The 26,864-nt window shown below is 44.5% G+C and overlaps 1 protein-coding gene across 1 annotated transcript in view; it reads left to right on the top strand.

The window, feature by feature from the left end:
- The window catches only part of LOC149451750 (uncharacterized), a 183,799-nt gene that overhangs the window by 123,272 nt on the left and 33,663 nt on the right, over positions 1–26,864 (top strand). The window contains exons 6-7 of the mRNA XM_089690223.1: positions 1,793–1,885; positions 22,855–23,271. Of these exons, the coding sequence (XP_089546349.1) occupies positions 1,793–1,885; positions 22,855–23,271 (510 nt within the window). The remainder of the gene's footprint in view (positions 1–1,792; positions 1,886–22,854; positions 23,272–26,864) is intronic.

Below are 26,864 nucleotides of genomic sequence, written 5' to 3'. Positions count from 1 at the left end.
GCACCAAAAACGTTCCTCGGAGGTGTTTTTCAGGCGTTTTCCATTGATTTCAATGGGAAGAGGCGTTTTGGGGGCTTTTTTTTTAACCGAACAAACATGCCCCAAAGATGCTGCAAGTAGGAGTATTTACACCGCAGTGGGAGCACAACGCCCAGCGTGAAAACATACATAGATATACACAGACATACATACATAGACACACACAGAGACACGCAGACATACACACACAGACACAGACATACATAGAGAAGCATTTTTCTTGAGCTTTTTCTGGCACTTTTTTTAACGCAAAAGTGCTTCAAAAACTCCTCAGTGTGAAAATCGCCTTAACCACTTGACCTCCAGAGGATTTACCCCCCTTAATGACCACGCCTCTTTTTGCTACTCAGCGCTGCACTAATTCAACTGATAATTGCGCGGTCATGCAATGCTGCACCCAAACAAAATTTACGTCTTTTTTTTCACACAAATAGAGCTTTCTTTCGGTGGTATTTGATCATCTGTGCGCTTTTTATTTTTCACGCTATAAACAAAAAAAGACCAAAAATTTTGAAGAAAAACGATATTTTTTGCTTTCAGCTATAAAAAATATATAGTAAACTCAAAGTTGGTTATAAATTTAGGCCAAAATGTATTCTGCTCCATGTTTTTGGTAAAGAAAATCCCAATAAGTGTATATTGATTGCTTTGTGGGACAGTTATAGCGTCTACAAACTATGGTATAGATACTGTAATTTACGCCATTTTTTTGCTATACAGCGCTGCGCTAGTTTAACGGACAATTGCGCGGTCATGCAATACGGTACATAAATGAAATTTATGTCCTTTTTTTCCCACAAATTGAGCTTTCTTTTGGTGGTATTTGATCGCCTGTGCGGTTTTTATTTTTTGCGCTATAAAAAGGCTGACAATTTTGAGAAAAAAAACAATATTTTGGACTTTTTTGCTATAAAACATGTCCAGTAAAAAAAATGTAAAAATCAAATTTAGTCATAAATTTCGGCCAAAATGCATTCTGCGACATGTCTTTGGTAAAAAAAAATCCCAATACGTGTAAATTAATTGGTTTACATGAAAGTTATAGCGTTTACAAATGGCGGGAAAGATACTGAGATTTTCTTTTTTTTATACTAATAATAGAGGCAATCAGCGATTTATGACAGCGATCAGCAACTTATGGTGGGACTGCGGCGGACATTTTGACACTGGGGGGGGGAACTGACTTGGGGTCACTGACATCCCCAGTGACACCAATACAGTGATCAGTCTAAAAAAATAAAACACTGACACTGTACTAATGGCACTGGGGAGGAAGGGGTTAACTTTTATTAGGTAATGAAAGAGTTAACTGTGTGAGGGGAGTGTTTTACTAGGGGGTGGGGGTGTGTGCTTCACAGGAACATGCTGATCCCCAGAGATAAAGTCTTCTCTCAGGTTCAGCGTGCTCTGAACTGACAGATAACAGGGCTGCATTGTTTACATTGCAGCTCTGATATCTGTCAGTGATTACTTGTAATCTCTGGCACCCAGCGGGAAATGACCCGCCGGGAGCTGGTCCGCAGGACGGGTAGGGCAGGCACGCGCCTCACGTGCGCCCCCTACCTGTTTTGCTCAGTGACGTTAAAAGACGGCGCTGTGTGTACAGGTGCTGCCCTGCCGCAGTAAAAACACTGTGGCTGGGCGGCAAGCAGTTAAAGTAAAATAAATGCTGTGTGATTGCAGCAATAGGTTTATTATAGTCAGTATGTTGGGGAGTGACTAATATTACATCTCTTCTGCTTTTCTTTTGTAGGTGCGTCAAAGATGATATTTTCTATTCAAATCATTTATCTTTTATTAATGTTGCTTATATATTGGATATATTACTGGAGAGATTTCAGAAGAGGTAAGTGTCTGACAGTTTATACAAACAATATGGAGTGTAAGGGTATCAATAGGGAGAGATTTATTAGATTAATGGGGATCCAGCCATCCTAAGGAAACAAAACATTTACCATCTTCTGTATATATCATATATAAACTATTGCAGAAATTGTGGGAGGTTTCCGATATGTTTGCCGACATCCTTATTACAGAATTCAGCCACAAACCCCCCTATATAAGTGTGCGATTTGTGAGGAAATGGGATTATTTATTATTTTATTGAGTTGCACCTCTTTATAGTTTTCTGTGGGGGCCGTATGGTGAGGAAGACTTACCCAGCTGAGGACTGTACAATATTTCATCCTTTCCCCTCTATTTGGGCGTTTTGCGTTTTCTGTCATCCAATCCGGTGGGATCAATACATTAGTTTGTGGTTTATATATATAATAGACATAGACAAGCCACACCTTCTGTCTCTCTCCCCTCTGCTGGTCTCTAGGCAGTTCCAGTGCTTATCTGCGGTAATTCCTGGGGGGACGTGGAGACCCCTTCCTACTCCTTTATTTTTTTGGGGGGATTCTAATGTGGTGTTATTTGGTCATACTGCTCTCAGCATTTCCTTATCTTGATTGAGCTGTGAGTACTATTAACCCCTCGCCCTCCAGAGGATTCCCCCCCCTTCCTGATCAGGCCATCTTTTGTGATACGGCGCTTCGTTATATTAACTGACAATTGCACAGTCATGCAACGTTGCACCCAAATTAAATTTATGTCCTTTTTTTCCCCACCAATAAAGCTTTTTTTTGGTGGTATTTGATCGATCACCTGTGCGTTTTTTATTTTTTGTTGTAAACAAAATAAGACCGACAATTTTGAGAAAAAAACTATATTTTTTACTTTTTGCTATAAAATATCCAGTGAAAAAAATTTTTTAAATAAAATTTCATCATAAATTTAGGCCAAAATGTATTCTGCTCGATGTTTTTGTAAAAAAAATTCCAATACGTCTAAATTAATTGGTTTACGTGAAAGTTATAGTGTTTACAAATGGCGGTATATATACTGGGATTTCTTTTTATAATAGTAATGGCGGCGATCAGCGACTTATAGCGGGACTGTGGCGGGCATTCTGACACTAACTCACACTGACTAACTGCCACTGACATCCCCAGTGACACCAATACAGTGATCAGTGCTAAGAAAAAGCAGTTTGCGAATGAATATTTAAACTATGATTATTATATTTAAGTATCTGAAGGAAATCCCTCAATATTCAATGCAGTTGTGCTTGATTGTCACTAGAGATGAGCGAAGTATTCAAAAATTCGATTCGGCTGATTCGGCGAATTCGAGGAATAAATTCGATTCGAGTCGAATATATTCGCTGCGAATTTAACTTATAAAAGGGTGTTTCTAGGCTTCAGAGAGCCTTTATATTAGTGCAGAACACTGTACCTTTAATTTAAATGCCCTTGGAGTCTGCTGGGGAAGAGAAATAATACTGTCAGTCAGTATGACATGCAGATGAGTGCCGTCGATCTTAGAATCACCGCACACTTCACTCATTTGGGCAGTCACGGGGCCAAAACCAGAGTGTGGAGCCACAGTGTGGCGGTGGAGGCAGCAGCAATGGGAGGCCATACAGCACCCTATGACAAAAATGGAACCCACCAGCAGTGTGAGGAGACCTGAAAGTGGCACATGGCAGAGTGTGGCGATGGAGACAGCAGCAATGGGAGGCCGTACAGGGACCCATGACACACTCTGGACCTGGCAGCAGTATGAGGAGGCGGTACAGGGGCCCATGGCAGATTACGGGCCTGGCAGCAGCAATGGGAGGCCCGTAATCTGCCAGCACCCTATGACAAAATGGAACCCACCAGCAGTGTGAGGAGACCTGAAAATGGCACATGGCAGAGTGTGGCGATGGAGACAGCAGCAATGGGAGGCCGTACAGGGACCCATGACACACTCTGGACCTGGCAGCAGCATGAGGAGGCGGTACAGGGGCCCATGACAGATTACGGGCCTGGCAGCAGCATGAGGAGTCGGTACGGGGGCCCATGGCAGATTACGGGCCTGGCAGCAGCAATGGGAGGCCATACAGCACCCTATGACAAAATGGAACCCACCAGCAGTGTGAGGAGACCTGAAAGTGGCACATGGCAGAGTGTGGCGATGGAGACAGCAGCAATGGGAGGCCGTACAGGGACCCATGAGACACTCTGGACCTGGCAGCAGCATGAGGAGGCGGTACAGGGGCCCATGGCAGATTACGGGCCTGGCAGCAGCAATGGGAGGCCCGTAATCTGCCAGCACCCTATGACAAAATGGAACCCACCAGCAGTGTGAGGAGACCTGAAAGTGGCACATGGCAGAGTGTGGCGATGGAGACAGCAGCAATGGGAGGCCGTACAGGGACCCATGAGACACTCTGGACCTGGCAGCAGCATGAGGAGGCGGTACAGGGGCCCATGGCAGATTACGGGCCTGGCAGCAGCAATGGGAGGCCCGTAATCTGCCAGCACCCTATGACAAAATGGACAGCACCAGCAGTGTGAGGAGACCTGAAAGTGGCACATGGCAGAGTGTGGCGATGGAGACAGCAGCAATGGGAGGCTGCTGGTGGAGCTGCCACTGCTCCTACCACCCCACCCCTCCCCTGCTGCCATGGCAGCGGAACGCGAGCGCACAGGGCCCACAGTGTCTGAGGATGGACGTTGGCGCAGAAAGGCAGAGACCAACTGACTACATAGGTGGTTTTTATAGTACGTTATTTTGGCCTCCCTCTCAGCAGGTGTGAAAAAGGCCACCATTTTTGAACGGTAGCGAGGGTCCAACAAGGTGGACAGCCAAAAGTCATCCCTCTGTCTGATGGTTATTATTCGGCTGTCGCTATGCAAGCAACCGAGCATGCTATGGGCCATTTGTGCCAAGGAATGCGAGGGACTCCCTGCCTCCATCTCCACAGCATACTGCCACGGTGCGTCTGGGTCCTCTGTCTCCTCCTCCTCCTCCTCTACCAGATGCTCCTGCTCCTCCACTCCTGTCCGCTGAGTGGAAAAACCACCCATTTCACTCAATAATTCCTGAGCACAAATGTCCTCCTCTACCTCCTCCTCTTCTTCCTGTCCTGCCCCCACAGGGGTCATGTGGCGTTGAGATCTGTGCGCCACGTCTACCGCACCCTGACCAGCCATTGTTAACAGCATTTGTTCCAGGACGTGCAACAGAGGAATGACGTCGTTCATCCCATAGTCCTGCCGACTCACGAATAGCGTGGCCTCCTCAAAGGGCCTGAGCAAGCGGCAGGTGTCACGCATGAGCTGCCAATGGCTGACATCTAAGTTACACAGGGGAGTACCTTTATCCGCTTGTAACATCAGGAAATCGGTGATGGCCTTTCGCTGTTCGTAAAGGCGGTCTAACATATGTAGGGTTGAATTCCACCTTGTTGCAACGTCGCAGATCAGGCGATGCTGTGGAATTCCGTTCTGCCGCTGCAGCTCAAGGAGGGTGTGCTTTGCGGTGTAGGAATGGCTGAAATGCATGCAAAGTTTACGTGACATTTTAAGGATGTCTTGCAGTGGGATGGTGGATTTTAGGAACCGCTTGACAACCAGATTGAACACGTGAGCCATGCATGGCGCATGGCACAACCTTCCTTGACGCAGAGCAGACACCATGTTCTTTCCGTTGTCGGTCAACATGGTTCCGATTTTCAGTTTGCGCGGAGACAGCCATCTGTCGATTTCTCTGTTCATTACACTCAGAAGTTCCTCCCCTGTGTGACTACGTTCGCCAAGGCATAACAGGTGCAGCACAGCGTGAAACCGTTGCGCCCTGCACATGTGATATGCCAGTCAGGTAATGGGACTTGGCACGGGGGTGGCGGCTGAGGACACGGCGGAAGAAGAGGTGGTAGAGGCGGACATCTTTGCTGGACCAAGGACGTGCAAACGTGGAGGCAAAAGTGGCGTGACCTGTCCAAGTTGCTGGTGCGGTTGTGCCGGCACCACGTTCACCCAGTGGGCCGTAAATGACATGTACTGTCCCTGACCGTAGTTACAGCTCCACACGTCGGCGCTGCCGTGCACTTTGGCAGAGACCGACATGCTCAAAGACTGGCCCACCATCTCTTCTACATGTGAATGCAGGGCTGGCACTGCCTTTTTGGCGAAGAAATGACGGCTTGGCACTCTCCACCGCGGCGCGGCACAAGCCATCATTTCTCAGAAAGGTGCTGAGTCCACCACTTGGAAAGGGAGGGACTGCAGCACCAGCAACTTGGACAGGAGGACGTTCAGCTTTTGCACCGTCGGGTGCGTGCTCGCAAACTGTTGTCTCTTGGAAACGGATTCCAAGAAAGACTGCTGACGGAATCCGTGAAGAGGAGTAGCAGGAGAAGGAGCATCTGAACGAGCGGAAGATGCCAACGAGCGACAACTCCCCTCAGCAGAGGTGTTGGAGCCTTGACTGGCTGATAGAGGGCGACTGACGTCGGGTGACGGAGCAAGTAACAATTCTGTGTCCCTGAGTAACAATTCTGTGTCTGTCCCTGAGTAACAATTCTGTGTCTGTCCCTGAGTAACAATTCTGTGTCTGTCCCTGAGTAACAATTCTGTGTCCCTCAGTAACAATTCTGTGTCTGTCCCTGAGTAACAATTCGGTGTCTGTCCCTGAGTAACGGTTCTGTGTCCCTGAGTAACGGTTCTGTGTCCCTAAATAACGATTCTGTGGCCCTAACTCTGTCCCTCAATACAGACAGGTCTGCCTCTCTTGAATGACTGGAGGCTAATGGAGAATTCTAAAATGGCCGCAATTTATAGCTCGACTATTACACACTGCTGGCTGGCTGGCTTCTGATTGGCTAATGCGATCACATGTCATGAATGAATGCATTATGGGTCAGCGCGCCTTCCCAGAGATCCCCGCTCCGTCGCCACACATGTCGCCGCCATTTTAGGAAAAATTTCAATTCGCGCATCCGAAGTCTGCTAATTTTCGGATTCGGCGCGAATCGAAATTTTCCTAATATTCGAAACGAATTCCACTTCGCCAAGTTCGATTCGCTCATCTCTAATTGTCACGTTGCCAAAGTCATGTCATCTTAGTGGCATAACTAGAAGTTTCAGGGCCCAAGCAACCATGAAGGGCCCCATTGACCCTCAGCCGGGGCCCTTCCCTCCAAGTCCAGTGGCGGTACGCCAAGGCCTGGTTGCAAGTGTCAGTAGGTTTTTTTAATTTTTGTTTTTTTATTTATTTGTCTACTTATTTATTTATTACCATTGTTTTAATTTGTTTATTTTTGTTATTACATTTTTTAAAAAAATTATTTATTATAATTTTTTTAGGAGCTCCGTTGGGGGGCTTCGGTGAAACAGACCCCTGATATTCAACCTTTGGAACTGAGAAAAAGGCTCCTGCCACTCCTCCTATCCAGGTTTACAGGGGGGATGTAAGAGCCCCCTGCAGCATGGACTGGGTCGCAGTTGTGACCCCTGCAACCCCTGTAGGTACACCCCTGTGTCATCTGAGTCATGTCTTCTCCATCCATAAACTATATACTGTATATAAATTATGAGCAACTTTAGTGCAGACATAATCAGGAGGAATGCAGTTCCGGCACCTCCAGCACTGAATTTATCTATGCTAAGGGGTGCTGGGGTGTGCTGGAGGGTCAATTGATACTGGCTGCTGGGGGATCTATTGTTGCTGGAGGAGATCTATTTTTGTTGTGGGGGTCTATTGTTGCTGGTGGGATAACGATTGTTGCATGGGATGGATCTTCTATTGCTGGGGGGTCAATCCTTGCTGGGAGGGATTTACTGTTGAGGGAGGAGTCTATTGTTGCTTTGGATGGGTCTTATGTTGCTGGGGGGTTGATCCTTGCTGGTAGGGACTTACTGTTGAGGGAGGGGTCTATTGTTGCTGTCTGCTGAAGGTTCTATTGATGCTGACTGTAGGGAGTCTGTTGTTGCTTGGATTAATCTATTGTCACTTGGGGGTCCATTGTTGCGGGGGGGGGGTCTGTTGTTTGTTGCTATCTACAGGGGATCTATCTTACTGTCTTTCTTGTTTTTTCACTGTCAAATCCCATACACATTTATATAGCACCTCAAAATGATTCTCTGTTCTGTATTCTCTTAAAGGGGCAACACTGGGAGGTGGGTAGGGGGTGGAACCAAGGAACAGTGCTAGAAGGTGAGTAGGGGGCGGAGACATGCGGGGGTTGGAAGGGGGGAGTCCCATGCTTTGTGAAAAAAGCTCTGGTTGTAATAATACTCACAAGAAAAGAGAAGCGCACCAACCTTGCGCATTACCTCAGTAACCAAAAATTTATTGAATAAAAGAATGGTACTCACAAACAGCGAATAAAAACAAGCATGTAAGTCCTCAAGGGGACTTTAAAGGCAAGATGCCAATGCGAATCCCGTCATGGAGGAAGCCACTCAGTGCAGCTGACGCGTTTCGAAGGACGTGCCTTCTTCCTCAGAGCTGACTGGACTGAGAGTGTGTGTTCCCATTTATGCCTCCAGACTGAAATAGGGCCCTCCCCTAAGGGTTGGGCTGTCATGGGCAGGGAGGAGGGGCCTGGGTGTCAATCAATTGCAATACATGATCATCAAATTTTACATAGAACCATATAAAAACACAATATATATACACAAAGGGAAACAAATAGTGCTAAAAAAATGCTAAAAAATTTTTTCATTCATAAATAAATGCAGTTAGTGAATGCACTAATAAAAGTTATAAAATTCCAAAAATTCATTAGTTAACTAGTTGCAAATATTTCATCATTATTATTATTGTCATTGCACTGACGATCAAGTGCATGAAATAAATGAAATATAGAAAAAGAGAGAGAGGACCTCTCGCAGTTGGATGACTCATTCCTGGCCAGTGATTTCACAATTGTTATCACAAAGAGGACAATGCAGCCAAAGTGTTTTGCTACACCTGGTGAGATCAATAGTGACAGTGTTGCTTTGAAAATATATATATATGATTGAACATAACTTGTAGGAGGAGAGATTATATTCATATAATCCAGCAAAGGAATAGCATCTAAAGATGGTGAGGGGGACGTAGTAAGTTCAAAACGAATCCGCATTACCTGTATTGTTGGTGTGTATTGATTGTTCAGCAGCAGAGGGAGAACTTGCCCACATGATGCGGCTATAGATGGAGTCGTTCGTGGAACGCACGCCGCTGTGGCGTGGCAGCGGAAGCGCATGCGCAGACCATCTCGCGCCTGCGCACTAGGACGGCATCAGCGCGATCACAATGGCACATATCCAGTGCCCGATGTGCGCGCAACGGACACCGCTGCTCAAACCCCACAGGGTCCCTAGTTCCTCCTCCCCTACTCGCTGCTGCCCGATCAGATGCACACCGAAGGAGTATGTGTGTATGTGTCTCCAGGTTGCCTACATGCAACAAATTGTTGGTGCCAATGTCAATTTCTCTAGCTGCAGATCCGCCAACGACTCTCTACATGAAAAGTGCTTTTTAAAATATACATGTGTATGCGTACCTCCACAGCAATACCTAGGCACATGCACATGAATAAATTCGATCATTGACCTAATTGAGAGAAATAAAATTATACATATATACATATATAATGCAAAAATATACATATATATATATATAAATACAGAATATATAATATATAATGACCACACAGTAAAAACTGGTAAGAGTAATAATAAAAATAAATAAATAAATAAATAAATATAATAATAAGGATAATCAAAAATAGAAATCAAAATAGTAAGATGGTAGACCAATAAATGCACTCTAGTGCACACACCTATGGGAAATGCCTACACCCATAACCACATATATAAATGTGTATACCTGTATATATACACATACACCCATAAAAATAATCTTTTCCACTAAAATTAAAATAATATTAATAGAAAGGCCACGGATACCCATTTATATTATATAACGGGATATACCGGCAAAGGGACATAGAGCCATATTCATAAATATGCACTCACATGTGTATAAACATACACATATACGTACACCAGACATACGCCAGACATATCTCTCACCGGCTGAAGCTAGATGAGGGTATGTATTTCGAGGTCATCATTAAGGCCTCCAGGGGACAGGGTACCCAATGTGAAAATCCAAAAGCTTTCCCTCCTGGACAGTTCTTGATGTCTCCTCCCACTATCCAGGTCCCTGGGGATGGCCTCAATCCCGAACACCTTCATACCAAGATAGTTGCTAGAATGTTTTTCTTTGAAATGGCGGGGGACTGAATACTTATCTTTCCCTAGTTTGATACTGCTCTTGTGCTCACAGATTCTGATCCTAAGGCACCGTGAAGTCCGACCCACGTATAATAGGCCACATGGACAGAGAATGCCATAGATGACAAAGGAAGTGCCACAATTGATAAATTGTTTGATGGGATACCTTTTCCCATCCGTACCTGTGAAATCCCGTTTTCGATGGCATATGACCTCACAAGTCCCACAGTTAGAAATGCCACATCTATAGCTGCCCTTTTGATCGAACAAAATTGACCAAGGGCCTGGGTTAACTGTCGTGGTTTTACGCACTCTACTTGGTGCTATTTGACTCCTGAGGTCTCTCGGTTTTCTAAAGATGAGTGTGGGCTTATCAGGAAGTGCATTCCCGAGAGTGGGGTCGTTTTTCAGGATTTTCCAATTTTTGGATAGAATTTGTTTAATATGCCAGGACTTGCTACTAAATCTGGTACAAAAGCGTGCTTCCCTATTGTTAAAAGTGAGAGTGGGTTTTTTGGAGAAATGTTCGGTGTCTGTAAGGACACTGGAGTCATACATCACTAAATATTTGTTGTAGGCTGCCTCTATAAGATTCTCCTTATAACCTTTTTCTTTGAATTTTTGTTTAAGGATACAGCTCTGTTCAATATAATCATGTTTGAGCGTACATGTGCGTTTCAGCCTGCAAAACTGTCCAAAAGGGACATTCCGAATCCATTGGGGGTGATGGTTACTCTTAGCATGAAGATAGGAATTCCCTGCTGTCGGTTTGAAATGCGTTTTTGAGCATATCACACCATTGCTCTCGTGTCTGAGTTCTAAATCCAAGAAAACCAGTGTATCGTTATTAATCACATGCGTGAAGGAAATGTTGTATGGATTATTTTTGCAGTGATTTAAAAATCCTTCAAGTTCTAGATCAGTACCCTTCCAGATGATAATGATGTCATCTATGTATCTTCCGTACAGCACTAGGTTTGCGCTAAAGGGATTATTGCTCCAGATGTATTCATTCTCCCAAAAACCCATAAATATGTTCGCATAACTGGGAGCAAACCGAGCTCCCATAGCAGTACCCTGGATCTGGCGGTAATGTTTATCTAGAAAAGAAAAGTAATTATGTTCAAGTGCAAATTGAATGCAATTGAACAAAAATTGGATCTGAGTATAATGGAGTGGTGAATCTTTTGCTAGAAAATGTTGAATGGCTTGAAGGCCAAAGTCATGTTGAATAGATGTGTACAGGGACACTACGTCAAGGGACAGCCATCTATAACCCTGTTCCCATTTATATTCAGCTAGTATCTCTAATATATGGCTGGAGTCTCTAACGAAAGAAGAGAGATTCGTGACTATGTCTTTTAAGAAATGGTCAATGTAGCTGCCTAAATGGCTTGTCAGGCTGCCTATGCCAGAAATAATGGGTCTACCAGGGGGGTTCTCTCTATTCTTATGTATTTTGGGAATATGATAAAAGAATGGAGTAGCAGGATGTTTGATGTATAAAAAAAGAAATTCCTCTTTCGTGAGTATCCCGTCTGATACGGCCATTTCCAGCAATAGTTTATATTCAGCTTGGTACTGGACAGTGGGATCAGTGGGGAGGACCTCATAGGTCTGACGATCGTTCAAAAGTCTTAAAGCCTCACTAATGTAGGTGGCTCTGTCTTGAATAACTAGACCCCCTCCCTTGTCAGCTTGTCTAATAATTACATTTTTATTTTCTTTAATGATTTTGAGGGAGGCTTTAAGTGGATCCTGTTGTAAGTACTGTTTTTGTGTAGATGCACTGGTGTTACAGATCTTCTTGAATTCTGTAAGCACTGATTCATAGAAAGTGGGTAAGTGGTGACCTTTAACCCAATGGGGGTAGAAAGTAGATTTCGGTTTAAAATTAGTGTGCATGATTTCTCCCTGAGAACCCAGCGCCATTTCAGTAAAGTTGAGAAACTCAGATGTGTTGTCTATCGATATATCCTCTGTATACAGGTTTTCTAGAATACCTAGCATAGGTGTTTCTAATGACATCTCCATCAAGGAGGAATCGGGGAGGAGATGTAAATGATTTTCCTTCTCACTAGGCGTATTGTCTTTTAATAAAAAGAACCGCTTCACTGTCAGATTTCTGATAAATTTATTCAGATCTACAAAGAGATCGAACAGATTGGGTGGATTGGGAAGGGCAAAAAGGGACACAAAAAGAGGAAGGAGACTAATATAGAAGCTCCCCTCTCTACTATTAAAATCTATAACTTATCACAATCAACCTTCTCGGATTCTGAACTTGAACTCCTGAAAAAAGGTTTGAATTTTGCCCTTCCCAATCCACCCAATCTGTTCGATCTCTTTGTAGATCTGAATAAATTTATCAGAAATCTGACAGTGAAGCGGTTCTTTTTATTAAAAGACAATACGCCTAGTGAGAAGGAAAATCATTTACATCTCCTCCCCGATTCCTCCTTGATGGAGATGTCATTAGAAACACCTATGCTAGATATTCTAGAAAACCTGTATACAGAGGATATATCGATAGACAACACATCTGAGTTTCTCAACTTTACTGAAATGGCGCTGGGTTCTCAGGGAGAAATCATGCACACTAATTTTAAACCGAAATCTACTTTCTACCCCCATTGGGTTAAAGGTCACCACTTACCCACTTTCTATGAATCAGTGCTTACAGAATTCAAGAAGATCTGTAACACCAGTGCATCTACACAAAAACAGTACTTACAACAGGATCCACTTAAAGCCTCCCTCAAAATCATTAAAGAAAATAAAAATGTAATTATTAGACAAGCTGACAAGGGAGGGGGTCTAGTTATTCAAGACAGAGCCACCTACATTAGTGAGGCTTTAAGACTTTTGAACGATCGTCAGACCTATGAGGTCCTCCCCACTGATCCCACTGTCCAGTACCAAGCTGAATATAAACTATTGCTGGAAATGGCCGTATCAGACGGGATACTCACGAAAGAGGAATTTCTTTTTTTATACATCAAACATCCTGCTACTCCATTCTTTTATCATATTCCCAAAATACATAAGAATAGAGAGAACCCCCCTGGTAGACCCATTATTTCTGGCATAGGCAGCCTGACAAGCCATTTAGGCAGCTACATTGACCATTTCTTAAAAGACATAGTCACGAATCTCTCTTCTTTCGTTAGAGACTCCAGCCATATATTAGAGATACTAGCTGAATATAAATGGGAACAGGGTTATAGATGGCTGTCCCTTGACGTAGTGTCCCTGTACACATCTATTCAACATGACTTTGGCCTTCAAGCCATTCAACATTTTCTAGCAAAAGATTCACCACTCCATTATACTCAGATCCAATTTTTGTTCAATTGCATTCAATTTGCACTTGAACATAATTACTTTTCTTTTCTAGATAAACATTACCGCCAGATCCAGGGTACTGCTATGGGAGCTCGGTTTGCTCCCAGTTATGCGAACATATTTATGGGTTTTTGGGAGAATGAATACATCTGGAGCAATAATCCCTTTAGCGCAAACCTAGTGCTGTACGGAAGATACATAGATGACATCATTATCATCTGGAAGGGTACTGATCTAGAACTTGAAGGATTTTTAAATCACTGCAAAAATAATCCATACAACATTTCCTTCACGCATGTGATTAATAACGATACACTGGTTTTCTTGGATTTAGAACTCAGACACGAGAGCAATGGTGTGATATGCTCAAAAACGCATTTCAAACCGACAGCAGGGAATTCCTATCTTCATGCTAAGAGTAACCATCACCCCCAATGGATTCGGAATGTCCCTTTTGGACAGTTTTGCAGGCTGAAACGCACATGTACGCTCAAACATGATTATATTGAACAGAGCTGTATCCTTAAACAAAAATTCAAAGAAAAAGGTTATAAGGAGAATCTTATAGAGGCAGCCTACAACAAATATTTAGTGATGTATGACTCCAGTGTCCTTACAGACACCGAACATTTCTCCAAAAAACCCACTCTCACTTTTAACAATAGGGAAGCACGCTTTTGTACCAGATTTAGTAGCAAGTCCTGGCATATTAAACAAATTCTATCCAAAAATTGGAAAATCCTGAAAAACGACCCCACTCTCGGGAATGCACTTCCTGATAAGCCCACACTCATCTTTAGAAAACCGAGAGACCTCAGGAGTCAAATAGCACCAAGTAGAGTGCGTAAAACCACGACAGTTAACCCAGGCCCTTGGTCAATTTTGTTCGATCAAAAGGGCAGCTATAGATGTGGCATTTCTAACTGTGGGACTTGTGAGGTCATATGCCATCGAAAACGGGATTTCACAGGTACGGATGGGAAAAGGTATCCCATCAAACAATTTATCAATTGTGGCACTTCCTTTGTCATCTATGGCATTCTCTGTCCATGTGGCCTATTATACGTGGGTCGGACTTCACGGTGCCTTAGGATCAGAATCTGTGAGCACAAGAGCAGTATCAAACTAGGGAAAGATAAGTATTCAGTCCCCCGCCATTTCAAAGAAAAACATTCTAGCAACTATCTTGGTATGAAGGTGTTCGGGATTGAGGCCATCCCCAGGGACCTGGATAGTGGGAGGAGACATCAAGAACTGTCCAGGAGGGAAAGCTTTTGGATTTTCACATTGGGTACCCTGTCCCCTGGAGGCCTTAATGATGACCTCGAAATACATACCCTCATCTAGCTTCAGCCGGTGAGAGATATGTCTGGCGTATGTCTGGTGTACGTATATGTGTATGTTTATACACATGTGAGTGCATATTTATGAATATGGCTCTATGTCCCTTTGCCGGTATATCCCGTTATATAATATAAATGGGTATCCGTGGCCTTTCTATTAATATTATTTTAATTTTAGTGGAAAAGATTATTTTTATGGGTGTATGTGTATATATACAGGTATACACATTTATATATGTGGTTATGGGTGTAGGCATTTCCCATAGGTGTGTGCACTAGAGTGCATTTATTGGTCTACCATCTTACTATTTTGATTTCTATTTTTGATTATCCTTATTATTATATTTATTTATTTATTTATTTATTTTTTTTTATTATTACTCTTACCAGTTTTTACTGTGTGGTCATTATATATTATATATTCTGTATTTATATATATATATATATGTATATTTTTGCATTATATATGTATATATGTATCATTTTATTTCTCTCAATTAGGTCAATGATCGAATTTATTCATGTGCATGTGCCTAGGTATTGCTGTGGAGGTACGCATACACATGTATATTTTAAAAAGCACTTTTCATGTAGAGAGTCGTTGGCGGATCTGCAGCTAGAGAAATTGACATTGGCACCAACAATTTGTTGCATGTAGGCAACCTGGAGACACATACACACATACTCCTTCGGTGTGCATCTGATCGGGCAGCAGCGAGTAGGGGAGGAGGAACTAGGGACCCTGTGGGGTTTGAGCAGCGGTGTCCGTTGCGCGCACATCGGGCACTGGATATGTGCCATTGTGATCGCGCTGATGCCGTCCTAGTGCGCAGGCGCGAGATGGTCTGCGCATGCGCTTCCGCTGCCACGCCACAGCGGCGTGCGTTCCACGAACGACTCCATCTATAGCCGCATCATGTGGGCAAGTTCTCCCTCTGCTGCTGAACAATCAATACACACCAACAATACAGGTAATGCGGATTCGTTTTGAACTTACTACGTCCCCCTCACCATCTTTAGATGCTATTCCTTTGCTGGATTATATGAATATAATCTCTCCTCCTACAAGTTATGTTCAATCATATATATATATTTTCAAAGCAACACTGTCACTATTGATCTCACCAGGTGTAGCAAAACACTTTGGCTGCATTGTCCTCTTTGTGATAACAATTGTGAAATCACTGGCCAGGAATGAGTCATCCAACTGCGAGAGGTCCTCTCTCTCTTTTTCTATATTTCATTTATTTCATGCACTTGATCGTCAGTGCAATGACAATAATAATAATGATGAAATATTTGCAACTAGTTAACTAATGAATTTTTGGAATTTTATAACTTTTATTAGTGCATTCACTAACTGCATTTATTTATGAATGAAAAAATTTTTTAGCATTTTTTTAGCACTATTTGTTTCCCTTTGTGTATATATATTGTGTTTTTATATGGTTCTATGTAAAATTTGATGATCATGTATTGCAATTGATTGACACCCAGGCCCCTCCTCCCTGCCCATGACAGCCCAACCCTTAGGGGAGGGCCCTATTTCAGTCTGGAGGCATAAATGGGAACACACACTCTCAGTCCAGTCAGCTCTGAGGAAGAAGGCACGTCCTTCGAAACGCGTCAGCTGCACTGAGTGGCTTCCTCCATGACGGGATTCGCATTGGCATCTTGCCTTTAAAGTCCCCTTGAGGACTTACATGCTTGTTTTTATTCGCTGTTTGTGAGTACCATTCTTTTATTCAATAAATTTTTGGTTACTGAGGTAATGCGCAAGGTTGGTGCGCTTCTCTTTTGTTGTTCTCCTTCACAGTTTTGTTTGGGCTTCCCCAGCCTTGATGTGGAGCTGCACGACCTTGTCTATTCCGGTGGTCCCTTCCTTTTGGAGTTTGATTCCATCTACTTACCACCGGCCTGGGTCCCGGAGCGCAGGAGATATTGCATTTTGTAATAATACTCACATCACTCTTTTCACATTACACCACATCACCTGCCAGTGACCTTACATGAATGCATGAATCATTTTCTGACATATCACAATATACAGTACAGCAGCAGTATATTTGTGTCAGAGAGGTCCACCTTTTATCATTAGAAAAAAGTCACCCCCGACCTCCAGTCAGGGACTCTGCCTAGGCTGTGATGATGTCATCAGTCTGCCGCAGGCAGGAGGAAGCATTTCCTCAGTCTCCTCCCCCAGTGATCAGACTGTACATTGTACCTTTTTAGAAGGAGGAGGAGGAGGCATTTCCTCAGTCTCCCCTCCCCCAGTGATCAGACTGTACACTGTAACTTTGTAGAAGGAGGAGGAAGCATTTCCTCAGTCTCCCCTCCCTCAATGATCAGCCTGTACATTGTACCTTTGTAGAAGGAGGAGGAGGGATTTCCTCAGTCTCCCCTCCCCCAGTGATCAGACTGAACATTGTAACTTTGTAGGAGGAGGAGGAGGCATTTCCTCAGTCTCCCCTCCCCCAGTGATCAGACTGTACATTGTAACTTTGTAGGAGGAGGAGGAGGCATTTACTCAGTCTCCCCTCCCCCAGTGATCAGACTGTACATTGTAACTTTGTAGGAGGAGGAGGCATTTCCTCAGTCTCCCTTCCCCCAGTGATCAAGACTGTACATTGTAACTTTGTAGCAAGTCACAAGGTGAGAGCCTGCAGCAGGGGCTGATGTGTGTCAGACATTTGTGAACACAGCCAAGAACTGCACAGGCACAGGATTTACATGACTGTGTTGGCCCTGAGTCGGCAGATGAAGACACTGTCAGGAGGAGTCAAGTGATCTCTGTGGGAGGTAATAAATACCTGGAAGGGGTACACAGATGGCATGCTGCACATTTATAATATATCTGGTGACAGGTCCGCTGTATTTCCCAGCAGTTACACAGAACATTTTAGTGCTGAAGTATCAATTATCAATGAATGAATTAATCAAATAATGTGAAGAGCATCTGACCACAAATATATATGAAGTGCATATCAATGTACGTTGGGGAAAATAATGATTTGATTTCCTGCAGATTTTGTACGTTTGCCCACTTACAAAGAAATAAAGGGTCTATAATTTTTATCATAGGTGTATTTTAAATGATGAGACAGAATATCAACCAAAAATCCAGAAAAACAAATGATATATAACATAAATATGTCCACATGAGCTGGTGCCGCTAGAACCTGGACATGGAAATGCACAAAAAAGAGATCCTCAACGCACTCAAATGTGTGAAGCATATGGCAATAGATATCCATACAATGCAGTTGTTGGTGTATGGTGCAAGTCAATTAACTTACATGGGGAACCAGATGAGATGTGGTCTGTGGGAAAACCCATCAACTGTATAGGAGGCCCCAAAACTGTTGTGAAGGACCCAAGAAAGCCATACTGTATATTGAACATGAAGCGGGTGCTGAAACACTATGCTCTACCTATCGAGTAAAGAGAAAAATATGTATGGTGTGTCATATCCAGAAGGTGTAACAGGTAGCATTGGTTGAGGAGGGCTGCAAAGTGTACACCAGATGGTGCCTGGTACCGGAACACCTCACCAAAATGTATCCGGGCCCCTCATCCTCCTGCTTTCGAGGTTGTGGCCAGGTGGGAACGTCCCTCCATACGTGGTAGACCTATCCCAAGGTTCTCCTCTTTTGGACAAGAGTCCACTCTCTCTTACATTCAGTCACCATGATCAACATTCCCAAAGATGCTTCACCAGCACTGTTGAATTCCCAGTAGACTATATCACAAGATACACGCAAGCTTTGATTCACTTCATATTCTTAGCTGTCAAAATCGCTATAGTGACAGCCTGGAAAAGATCGACCTGGCCTTGATGAAGTGTAAGCTAGCCTGGATCATGCTGAATGAAAAGATTGTGAGTGTCTTCTGGAATAAACAAGCCTTATTCCATAAGATCTGGAACCCCTGTCTATCTTATCTACAGGAACCAGACACCTAGGGGAGGCTCCCGGCTATGAAGGTGATGGATTCCTGAATGGACGCTCTCTTGCATTTTCCTTCTTCTTTTCATGTTCCTCTCCCTCTTTTTTCATTCCTACTTTCCACACTTTTTTCCTCCTGGTAATGCAAACTTGTCGCTGTTGTCAGGACACCTACCCCGACTCATGTTTATCCATTTGGTCACCACAAGTGATACTTTTTTATATAGAGAGAGATGTGGTCTAATGACCCTGCAGGGCTGCTGACCAAGATGGGTACCCTTCATGCATAGGATTTTAGTGTCCTCTTTAGTGGAGATTAGAGTAGAATTATTTTATCTTACCTGCTCGTTCACCTATGTGGATCATGTTTAAGGCCTTGTTGTCAACATCCCAGCGACTGGTGTTGCTATCTGCAACCTTTACGCTCAATGTCCTGTAATACATATCTACATTCTATTTTTTTATCGCTTGTTTCTTATTGTCAACCTAAAAAAAAATGATTGAAACAGGTGTAACAAATCCACACCTCACATCTGACTCACTGCTCAAGAAGTGAGGTACCATTTTTGTTGCCTGTGGCTCCCAAGTGAACAAAGGATGAGAGGATGGATGGAGCAGCCAATGGTGAATAGTGTGTATTCCAAACCAATAAGAGCTGTCAACCAGACTGAAAATTACATTACAGGAAACTATGCCACAGGAAGGAACATCAAACCATCAGAATCCAGGAAGCTGGGCATCATGCTTGAAGGAGGCGAACAATATCGGTCTCTTTGGCAACATTTGGAGGCTCTGCCTCTTTGTCAAGCCCGGAGTAGAAAAAAAACAGCATTGAAGGTGTGTATGCAAATATAAGGGGGGTACAGATGGAACCTTGCTGCACTCCCCTAACTCAATTAACCATTGAGTAGCCTGTCAATGTCATGTAAGATGCATTGTATAAAATTGCAATTGATTATTACAAACAGAGATCATTAAAGTAAAGCCAACACACAGCCACAAGGCCACACCTACAAACACCTTTCTGCTTAATCTACTGTGTATATATCAATGTCCTCATTCAGTCCATCTGGGGTGTAGGTGTTCAGTTTGTGTATCCAGTACGTTTCTTGTTTACAGAACTTTAGAAACTTTTCATTATCTGTGAGGTGGCTGGGCATGGCCTCTATAACAAAAACTTGTAGTTCCCTAAAATTCTTATTACGTTTAAGCGAGAAGTGCTGAGGCACACTATGCTTGGTGGAACCCTCTTCAATGAATCTCCTGTGCTCTCTCACCCTTTTCCATAAAGTGTGTTTTGTGCAGGCAACATAAAGTAAATTCCTTGAATCACGTACTGACTTGAGCATGTAATACACTTACTTATTGTGTAAATATTGCCTACTGAGTCTTTGAAGATGTTTTTGACCTGTTCATGGTACCAAAACCTAAGGGGGGGGGGGTATTCCTCCTATCCTGGTCCTAAAATCCCTCAACAAATTCCTTCAAATTCCAAAATTTTGAGCGGAATGCACAAAGTCAATAACTGCCTCTCTGACACAAGGGGATCACCAGGCATCCATGGCCACAGCACAGTCATAGTGATGGGTGCAAGCGTGCACCCCTTACCCGGAACCACAGATCACATACTAGGTACGTGATCCAGGGAGCCCGCTTTGCCGCCGTTCACCCATGTGATGCAGTCAACAAGCAGTTATAGTATACATGGGTTGGCCATGGGAGATGTTTCAAGCATATCACTACTCTAACAACGCTTGGACTGTAATTATGTATTCATTTATTCTTGCTTTTGGCTCCTTTCAAACAAGTGGACCGGTCAAGTCCGTCTGTCTATTTTTCAAGCAGACCGGATCGGACATCCATTTCCCTTTATGGAGCAGTGGATGTAAACGTACTTGTGTCCATTTATACAAGCCTGCATCTGATCCACTAAAAACAAACAGATGGGGGATCCATTCCTGTCCATCTGGGTGGCTTGGATTAGATGACAGTCAGGTGTAAACGGACAGGCAGCAGACATGGATTTGTCATCTGCCTGCTAAGCGGGGATCATAGGACAGATACCCCACTGAGTCAGTAGACTCCACTCCATGTGAAAGGGGCCTAAAATGATGTATTGTGCTAAGAGAAGTTTATGTGACACTATATACTGTATACACCGTATTGCCCGCCTGCCTTTCCACGCACATGAACTTTAATGCCATCTCAGTCTTAGTCCATAGGGTTCAATATTGAGTTGGCCCCACCCTTTGCAGCTATAACAGCTTCAACTCTTCTGGGAAGGCCGTCCACAAGGTTTAGGAGGGTGTCTATGGGAAGGTTGGACCATTCTTCCAGAAGCACATTTGTCAGGTCAGGCATTGATGTCGGGGGAGGAGGCCTGGCTCACAGTCTCCGCTCTAATTCTTCCCACAGGTGTTCTAGGTTGGGGTTGAGGTCAGGACTCTGTGCAGGCCAGTCAAGTGCCTTCACCCCAAACTGGCTCCTCCATGTCTTTATGGACCTTGCTTTGTGCACTGGTGTGCAGTCATGTTGGAACAGGAAGGGGCCATCCCCAAACTCCTCCCACAAAGTTGGGAGCATGAAATTGTCCAAAATGTCCCCTTAAGAGTTCCCTTCACTGGAACTAGGGGGCCAAGCCAAAAATCTGAAAACACCCACCCCACCTTAATCCCCCCTCCACCAAACTTGACACTTGGCACAATGCAGTCAGGCAAGTACCGTTCTCCTGGCAACCACCAAACCCAGACACAGCCATTGGATTGCCAGACAGAGAAGTGTGATTGGTCGCTCCAGGGAACACGTCTCTAGAGTCCAGTGGCGACGTGCTTTACACCATGGCATCCAATGCTTTGCATTGCACTTGTTATACAAGGCTTGGATGCAGCTACTTGGCCATGGAAACCCATTCCTTGAAGCTTTCCATGCACTGTTGTTGTGCTAATCTGAAGGCCACACCAAGTTTGGAGGTCTTTAGCTATTGACTCTGCAGACAGTTGGCAATTTCTGCGCACTGTGTGCTTCAGCATGCGTGGCCTACCACTTTATTGTAATCCCACTAACAGTTGATCGTGGAATATTTAGTAGCCAGGAAATGTCACGGATGGACTTATTGCCCAGGTGGCCACCTATCACGGGACCACGCATGGAGTCACTGAGCTCCTGAGAGCGACCCATTCTTTCACCAATGTTTGTAGAAGCAGTCTGCATGCCTAGGGGCTGGATTGTATACACCTGTGTCCATGGAAGGGATTGGAACACTTGAATCCAATGATTTGGAGGGCGGGCCCAATACTTTTGGCAATATAGTGTATGTTTTTAGCAGTATATATGATTGCTTGTTACTCCTTGAAAGGGAGCACCTTCAATAAGTCTCACTTCTTTTTTTTTTTCTCTTGTGAAAGCTACAAAAAGGAGGGTCCAATGCCTAGTGCATTACCAATGATTTATTGTTCACAAAACATAGATGCCAAATGGATACTCACAAAAGTAGAAAGTAAAATCGCATAAAACACACAAGATACCACAACAAGGGGAATCACATGTATCCATGTAATTCAGCTGGATTGTTGGAGATGTTGGCTAGCATAACACTGAGGAGGAGTACGCCTTTGTAACACGTCAGCTTGCAAGCCTAGCTGGGATGCATGGACAAATGTGATTCCCCTTGCTGTGGCATCTTCTATTTTTTTGGTGATTTTACTTTCCACTTCTGTAAGTATCCTTTTGGCATCTATGCTTTGTGAACAATGGGCATTTGTGCCCTCCTGATTTTTCTTTTTTGTAGTTTTCACAAGTCTTCCCTGGTTGAGGAGGGCAGCATCCACTACACATTCCTGGCGAAGTCCATGGTCCATTGTATATCATACATCATTTGTGGTCATCTTTGGTAGACCTCTGAGCGCTGAAATGTACAGAGTTTTTCATGTGTGTTGTACACATCTTTGTATCTCTTGGTTGACATTTGTACTATAAGGGAAATGATGAGCAAATTATCCATCAAGATGCCCTTTAATACATTCATAAGGCATATAGAGTAAGATGAACTAGAAATGTATTTGACTTCTTCTCGTTGTTTTATAGATGTTCTTACTATATCTGAGATCTCAGGGGATCGTCGTATGACTCATATGAAGGAAACAACTCTAACTTGGCAGATAACACATTTCGGACAAAAGGAAATCCAGATAAATGTATTTGTGAAAAGACGTAAAGCCATAAAAAAACAGCTTATTGCCTCCTGGGAATCTACAGAACGGACAGCATCCAATAATTCTATTGTTCTGCCTCTTCTGGAAGGAAATGCTGAACATCATACATTGTTACCTGTTGAGATGACAAAATCCTGTATAGGAATGTACGAGTATCTCTGCTCCATTACTATCACCCCGAGTGCAGATATAGATGACGGCGCCGTGCTTGGTGTAGAGGTGGAACACGCTTCCCTAAAACAGACCATCTCTGCATGCAGGACTCTGAATGTGTACAATACAGTAGCAGGTAAGTAGTGGGTATGTTGTAGGTACTGAAAAAGGGTTTTATACTTAAAGTGTTCCTAAACCCCGGACCCGGCATTCACTATATCCGCTCTCCCCGGACCCCGCATTCACTATATCCGCTCTCCCCGGACCCCGCATTCACTATATCCGCTCTCCCCGGACCCCGCATTCACTATATCCGCTCTCCCCGGACCCCGCATTTACTATATCCGCTCTCCCCGGACCCCGCATTCACTATGTACTCTCTCCCCAGACCATGCATTCACTATATCCGATCTCCTTGGACCCTGCATTCACTATATCCGCTCTCCCTGGACCCTGCATTCACTATATCCGCTCTCCCCGGATCCCGCATTCACTATATCCACTCTCCCCAGACCCTGCATTCACTATATCCGCTCTCCCCGGACCCTGCATTCACTATATCCGCTCTCCCCAGACCCTGCATTCACTATATCTGCTCTCCCCGGACCCTGCATTCACTATATCCGCTCTTCCCGGACCCAGCATTTACTATATCTGCTCTCCCCAGACCCTGCATTCACTATATCTGCTCTCCCCGGACCCAGCATTCACTATATCCGCTCTCCCCGGACCCTGCATTCACTATATCCGCTCTCCCCAGACCCTGCATTCACTATATCCGCTCTCCCTGGACCCCTCATTCACTATATGCGCTCTCCCCGGACCCTGCAATCACTATATCCGCTCTCCCCGGACCCCGCATTCATTATATCTGCTCTCCCCGGACCCTGCATTCACTATATCTGCTCTCCCCAGACCCTGCATTCACTATATCTGTTCTCCCCAGACCCTGCATTCACTATATCCGCCCGCCCCCGGACCCCGCATTCACTATATCTGCCCTTCCCGAACCTCGCATTCACTATATCCGCTCTCCTCGGACCCCGTATTCACTATATCCGCTCTCCCCGGACCCTGCATTCACTATATCTGCTCTCCCCAGACTCTGCATTCACTATATCCAGTCTTTTGGACCCCGCATTCACTAGATCCACTCTCCCCGGATAATGCATTCACCATATCTGCACTCCCCAGACCCCGCATTCGCTCTATCCACTCTCCCCGGACCCTGCAATTGCTATATCTTCTCTCCCCGGACCGCGCATTCACTATATCCTCTCTCCCTGGACCCCGCATTCACTATATCCGCTCTCCCCGGACCCCGCATTCACTATATCCGCTCTCCCCGGACCGCGCATTTACTATATCCTCTCTCCCCGGACCGCGCATTCACTATATCCTCTCTCCCCGGACCCCGCATTCACTATATCCGCTCTCCCTGGACCCCGCACTCACTATATCCGCTCTCCCCGGACCCTGCACTCACTATATCCGCTCTCCCCGGACCCTGCATTCGCTCTATCCACTCTCCCCGGACCCCGCATTCACTATATCCGCTCTCCCCGGACCCCGCATTCACTATATCCGCTCTCCCCGGACCCCACATTCACTATATCCGCTCTCCCCGGACCCCACATTCACTATATCCGCTCTCCTCGGACCCCGCATTCACTATATCCGCTCTCCCCGGACCCAGCATACACTATATCCGCTCTCCCAGGACCCTGCATTCACTATACCCGCTCTCCCCGGACCCCGCATTCACTATATCCGCTCTCCCTGGACCCCGCATTCACTATATCCGCTCTCCCTGGACCCAGCATACACTATATCCGCTCTCCTAGGACCCTGCATTCACTATATCCGCTCTCCCAGGACCCTGCATTCACTATATCCGCTCTCCCCAGACCCTGCATTCACTATATCTGGTCTCCCACAGTACACAGAACATGGAAATGCAATTATTTTAGTAAATATAAACTGCTAAATTTATTTTCTCATCAGCGGTATGTAGCAGTCTTGTGACTTCTATCAGTGTCCAGCAGAGCCATGGTTAAAGCTTGTTGGAGGAGTTTTCATTTTTCTCTGGATGGAGAACCCCTGACCTCTGTCTGGACAGTGCTGATTGGCAGTGTGCTGATAACATGCACTCTCCCAGGAGAAAAAACCTCTCTAGCAACACACACCAAACAGAGCATGTGCAGAGTGACTGCACACGAAATGTCTTATTAGGAGATAAGAGGGGGACACTAGAAGGGGAGGATCAGAAAGGACAGGAATCAAACAGTGTTTTTACACAATGTAAAAGATCGGGCTCAGCGAGCGCTTAGGGATGGAAAAGCGGCTAGAACACTAAAAGGGAAGCCATATAACCTTCTAAAAAACCATATAAAACATGTAGTGCAGCGCTAAAATATACGTGATCTCAATAACTGGTAGTTGTAACACACTATAAATAATATACGTAAGAAATATTATGACATATGGATATGGATAACGTCCGCGTAACCATATATAAGGAAGGGTGATAAATGTCCCCACGACTGTGAAAAATATTCCAAAATTAAATTCAACAGGTGTATCAATAGGTGACTTCTCTACTCCCAGTGATAACTGTAGTCCGGTGATGTGCGGGAAAAATGATAAGATTGCACACTCACCAGAGGCGCAATATAAATGCGCATTTGGGTCAAATAAGCCCGAGGTCCCCTCTGTTCTGGGAAGGGTGCAGCCTGGAATGGATAACCTCTTAAGGATAAAGGCAGTGAGTTATGACTTCTAGAGGTCCCCTTTGGAGCTGCGGTGAGGGTCTGCTACAGGTGTCTCTCCTCTGGGCCCTGGGATGGTCCCTTGGGTTCCTGGGGGATTAAGTGATCAGTGCGGAGCAAAAAATGGTGCCCATAGTGTAGTATTTCACATATACTTTAGTTTATTAAGTAGTGTAAAAATATAAATGAACACACATTTAAAAGGTACCCATGGGTCAGTAAAGGGTAGTGGTATGAATAAAATCTGCATACAGATAGCATGCAGCCTGAAAGCTGCTAGGTGCACTAACCAGCTGGTTTTCAAGATGGCCACCGGACCTCCGTGATCCGGCGGCGTGACATCATGGCGTGCGGGGCTCCTCCTTAATGCATTTTGTACAAAATGTACATTCTCAAAAGGGGTGTGCCATAGCAGCCGGACATCAATGTAGATCTATTTATAGTGGTTGGACGCTAATGCCAATTATGCAGGCGCCATTTTGCTGGTGGTCAGCGCTAATTGTGCATGCGCGAGATCACAGGCACCATTTTGCCGACAATCCGCACTAACTGCGCATGCGCAGGACCACGGGCGCCATTTTCTCGTGGGTTATTACAACATGAGAGGATGGCAGCAAGGAACAAGATAACAGCCTCTAACGGGGATTAGCAGCCCGTACTTGGCAATAAGAAGAATCATCTCACGTGTGATCTGTGTCCCAAAAATGGATGTGAGATCGTGATACATGATCTACGACTAAGTGCGCATGCGTGAAGACTGTGGGCGCCATTTCTTTGTAGCTCATGGGCACTACAGAAAAACTTTTACAGGGCCATAACATAAAAATATGAAAACATATTGAAAAGACTAAGTGTATAGGTGTATATTAAAATCTGGGTTGCCCTCGAATCTGTTAGTGATCACAATCATGTTATAATAAATGTAAACTCATGGTTGCGGTCAGTGTAAAGTGCGCATGCG

This window comes from Staurois parvus, unplaced genomic scaffold, assembly GCF_062004578.1.
Source record: "Staurois parvus isolate SC_StPar_1 unplaced genomic scaffold, SC_StPar_1.0 ptg000523l, whole genome shotgun sequence".
NCBI lineage: Eukaryota > Metazoa > Chordata > Amphibia > Anura > Ranidae > Staurois > Staurois parvus.
The sequence above is the reverse complement of the archived record's forward strand: the minus strand, read 5'-3'. Positions and strand labels throughout refer to the sequence as shown.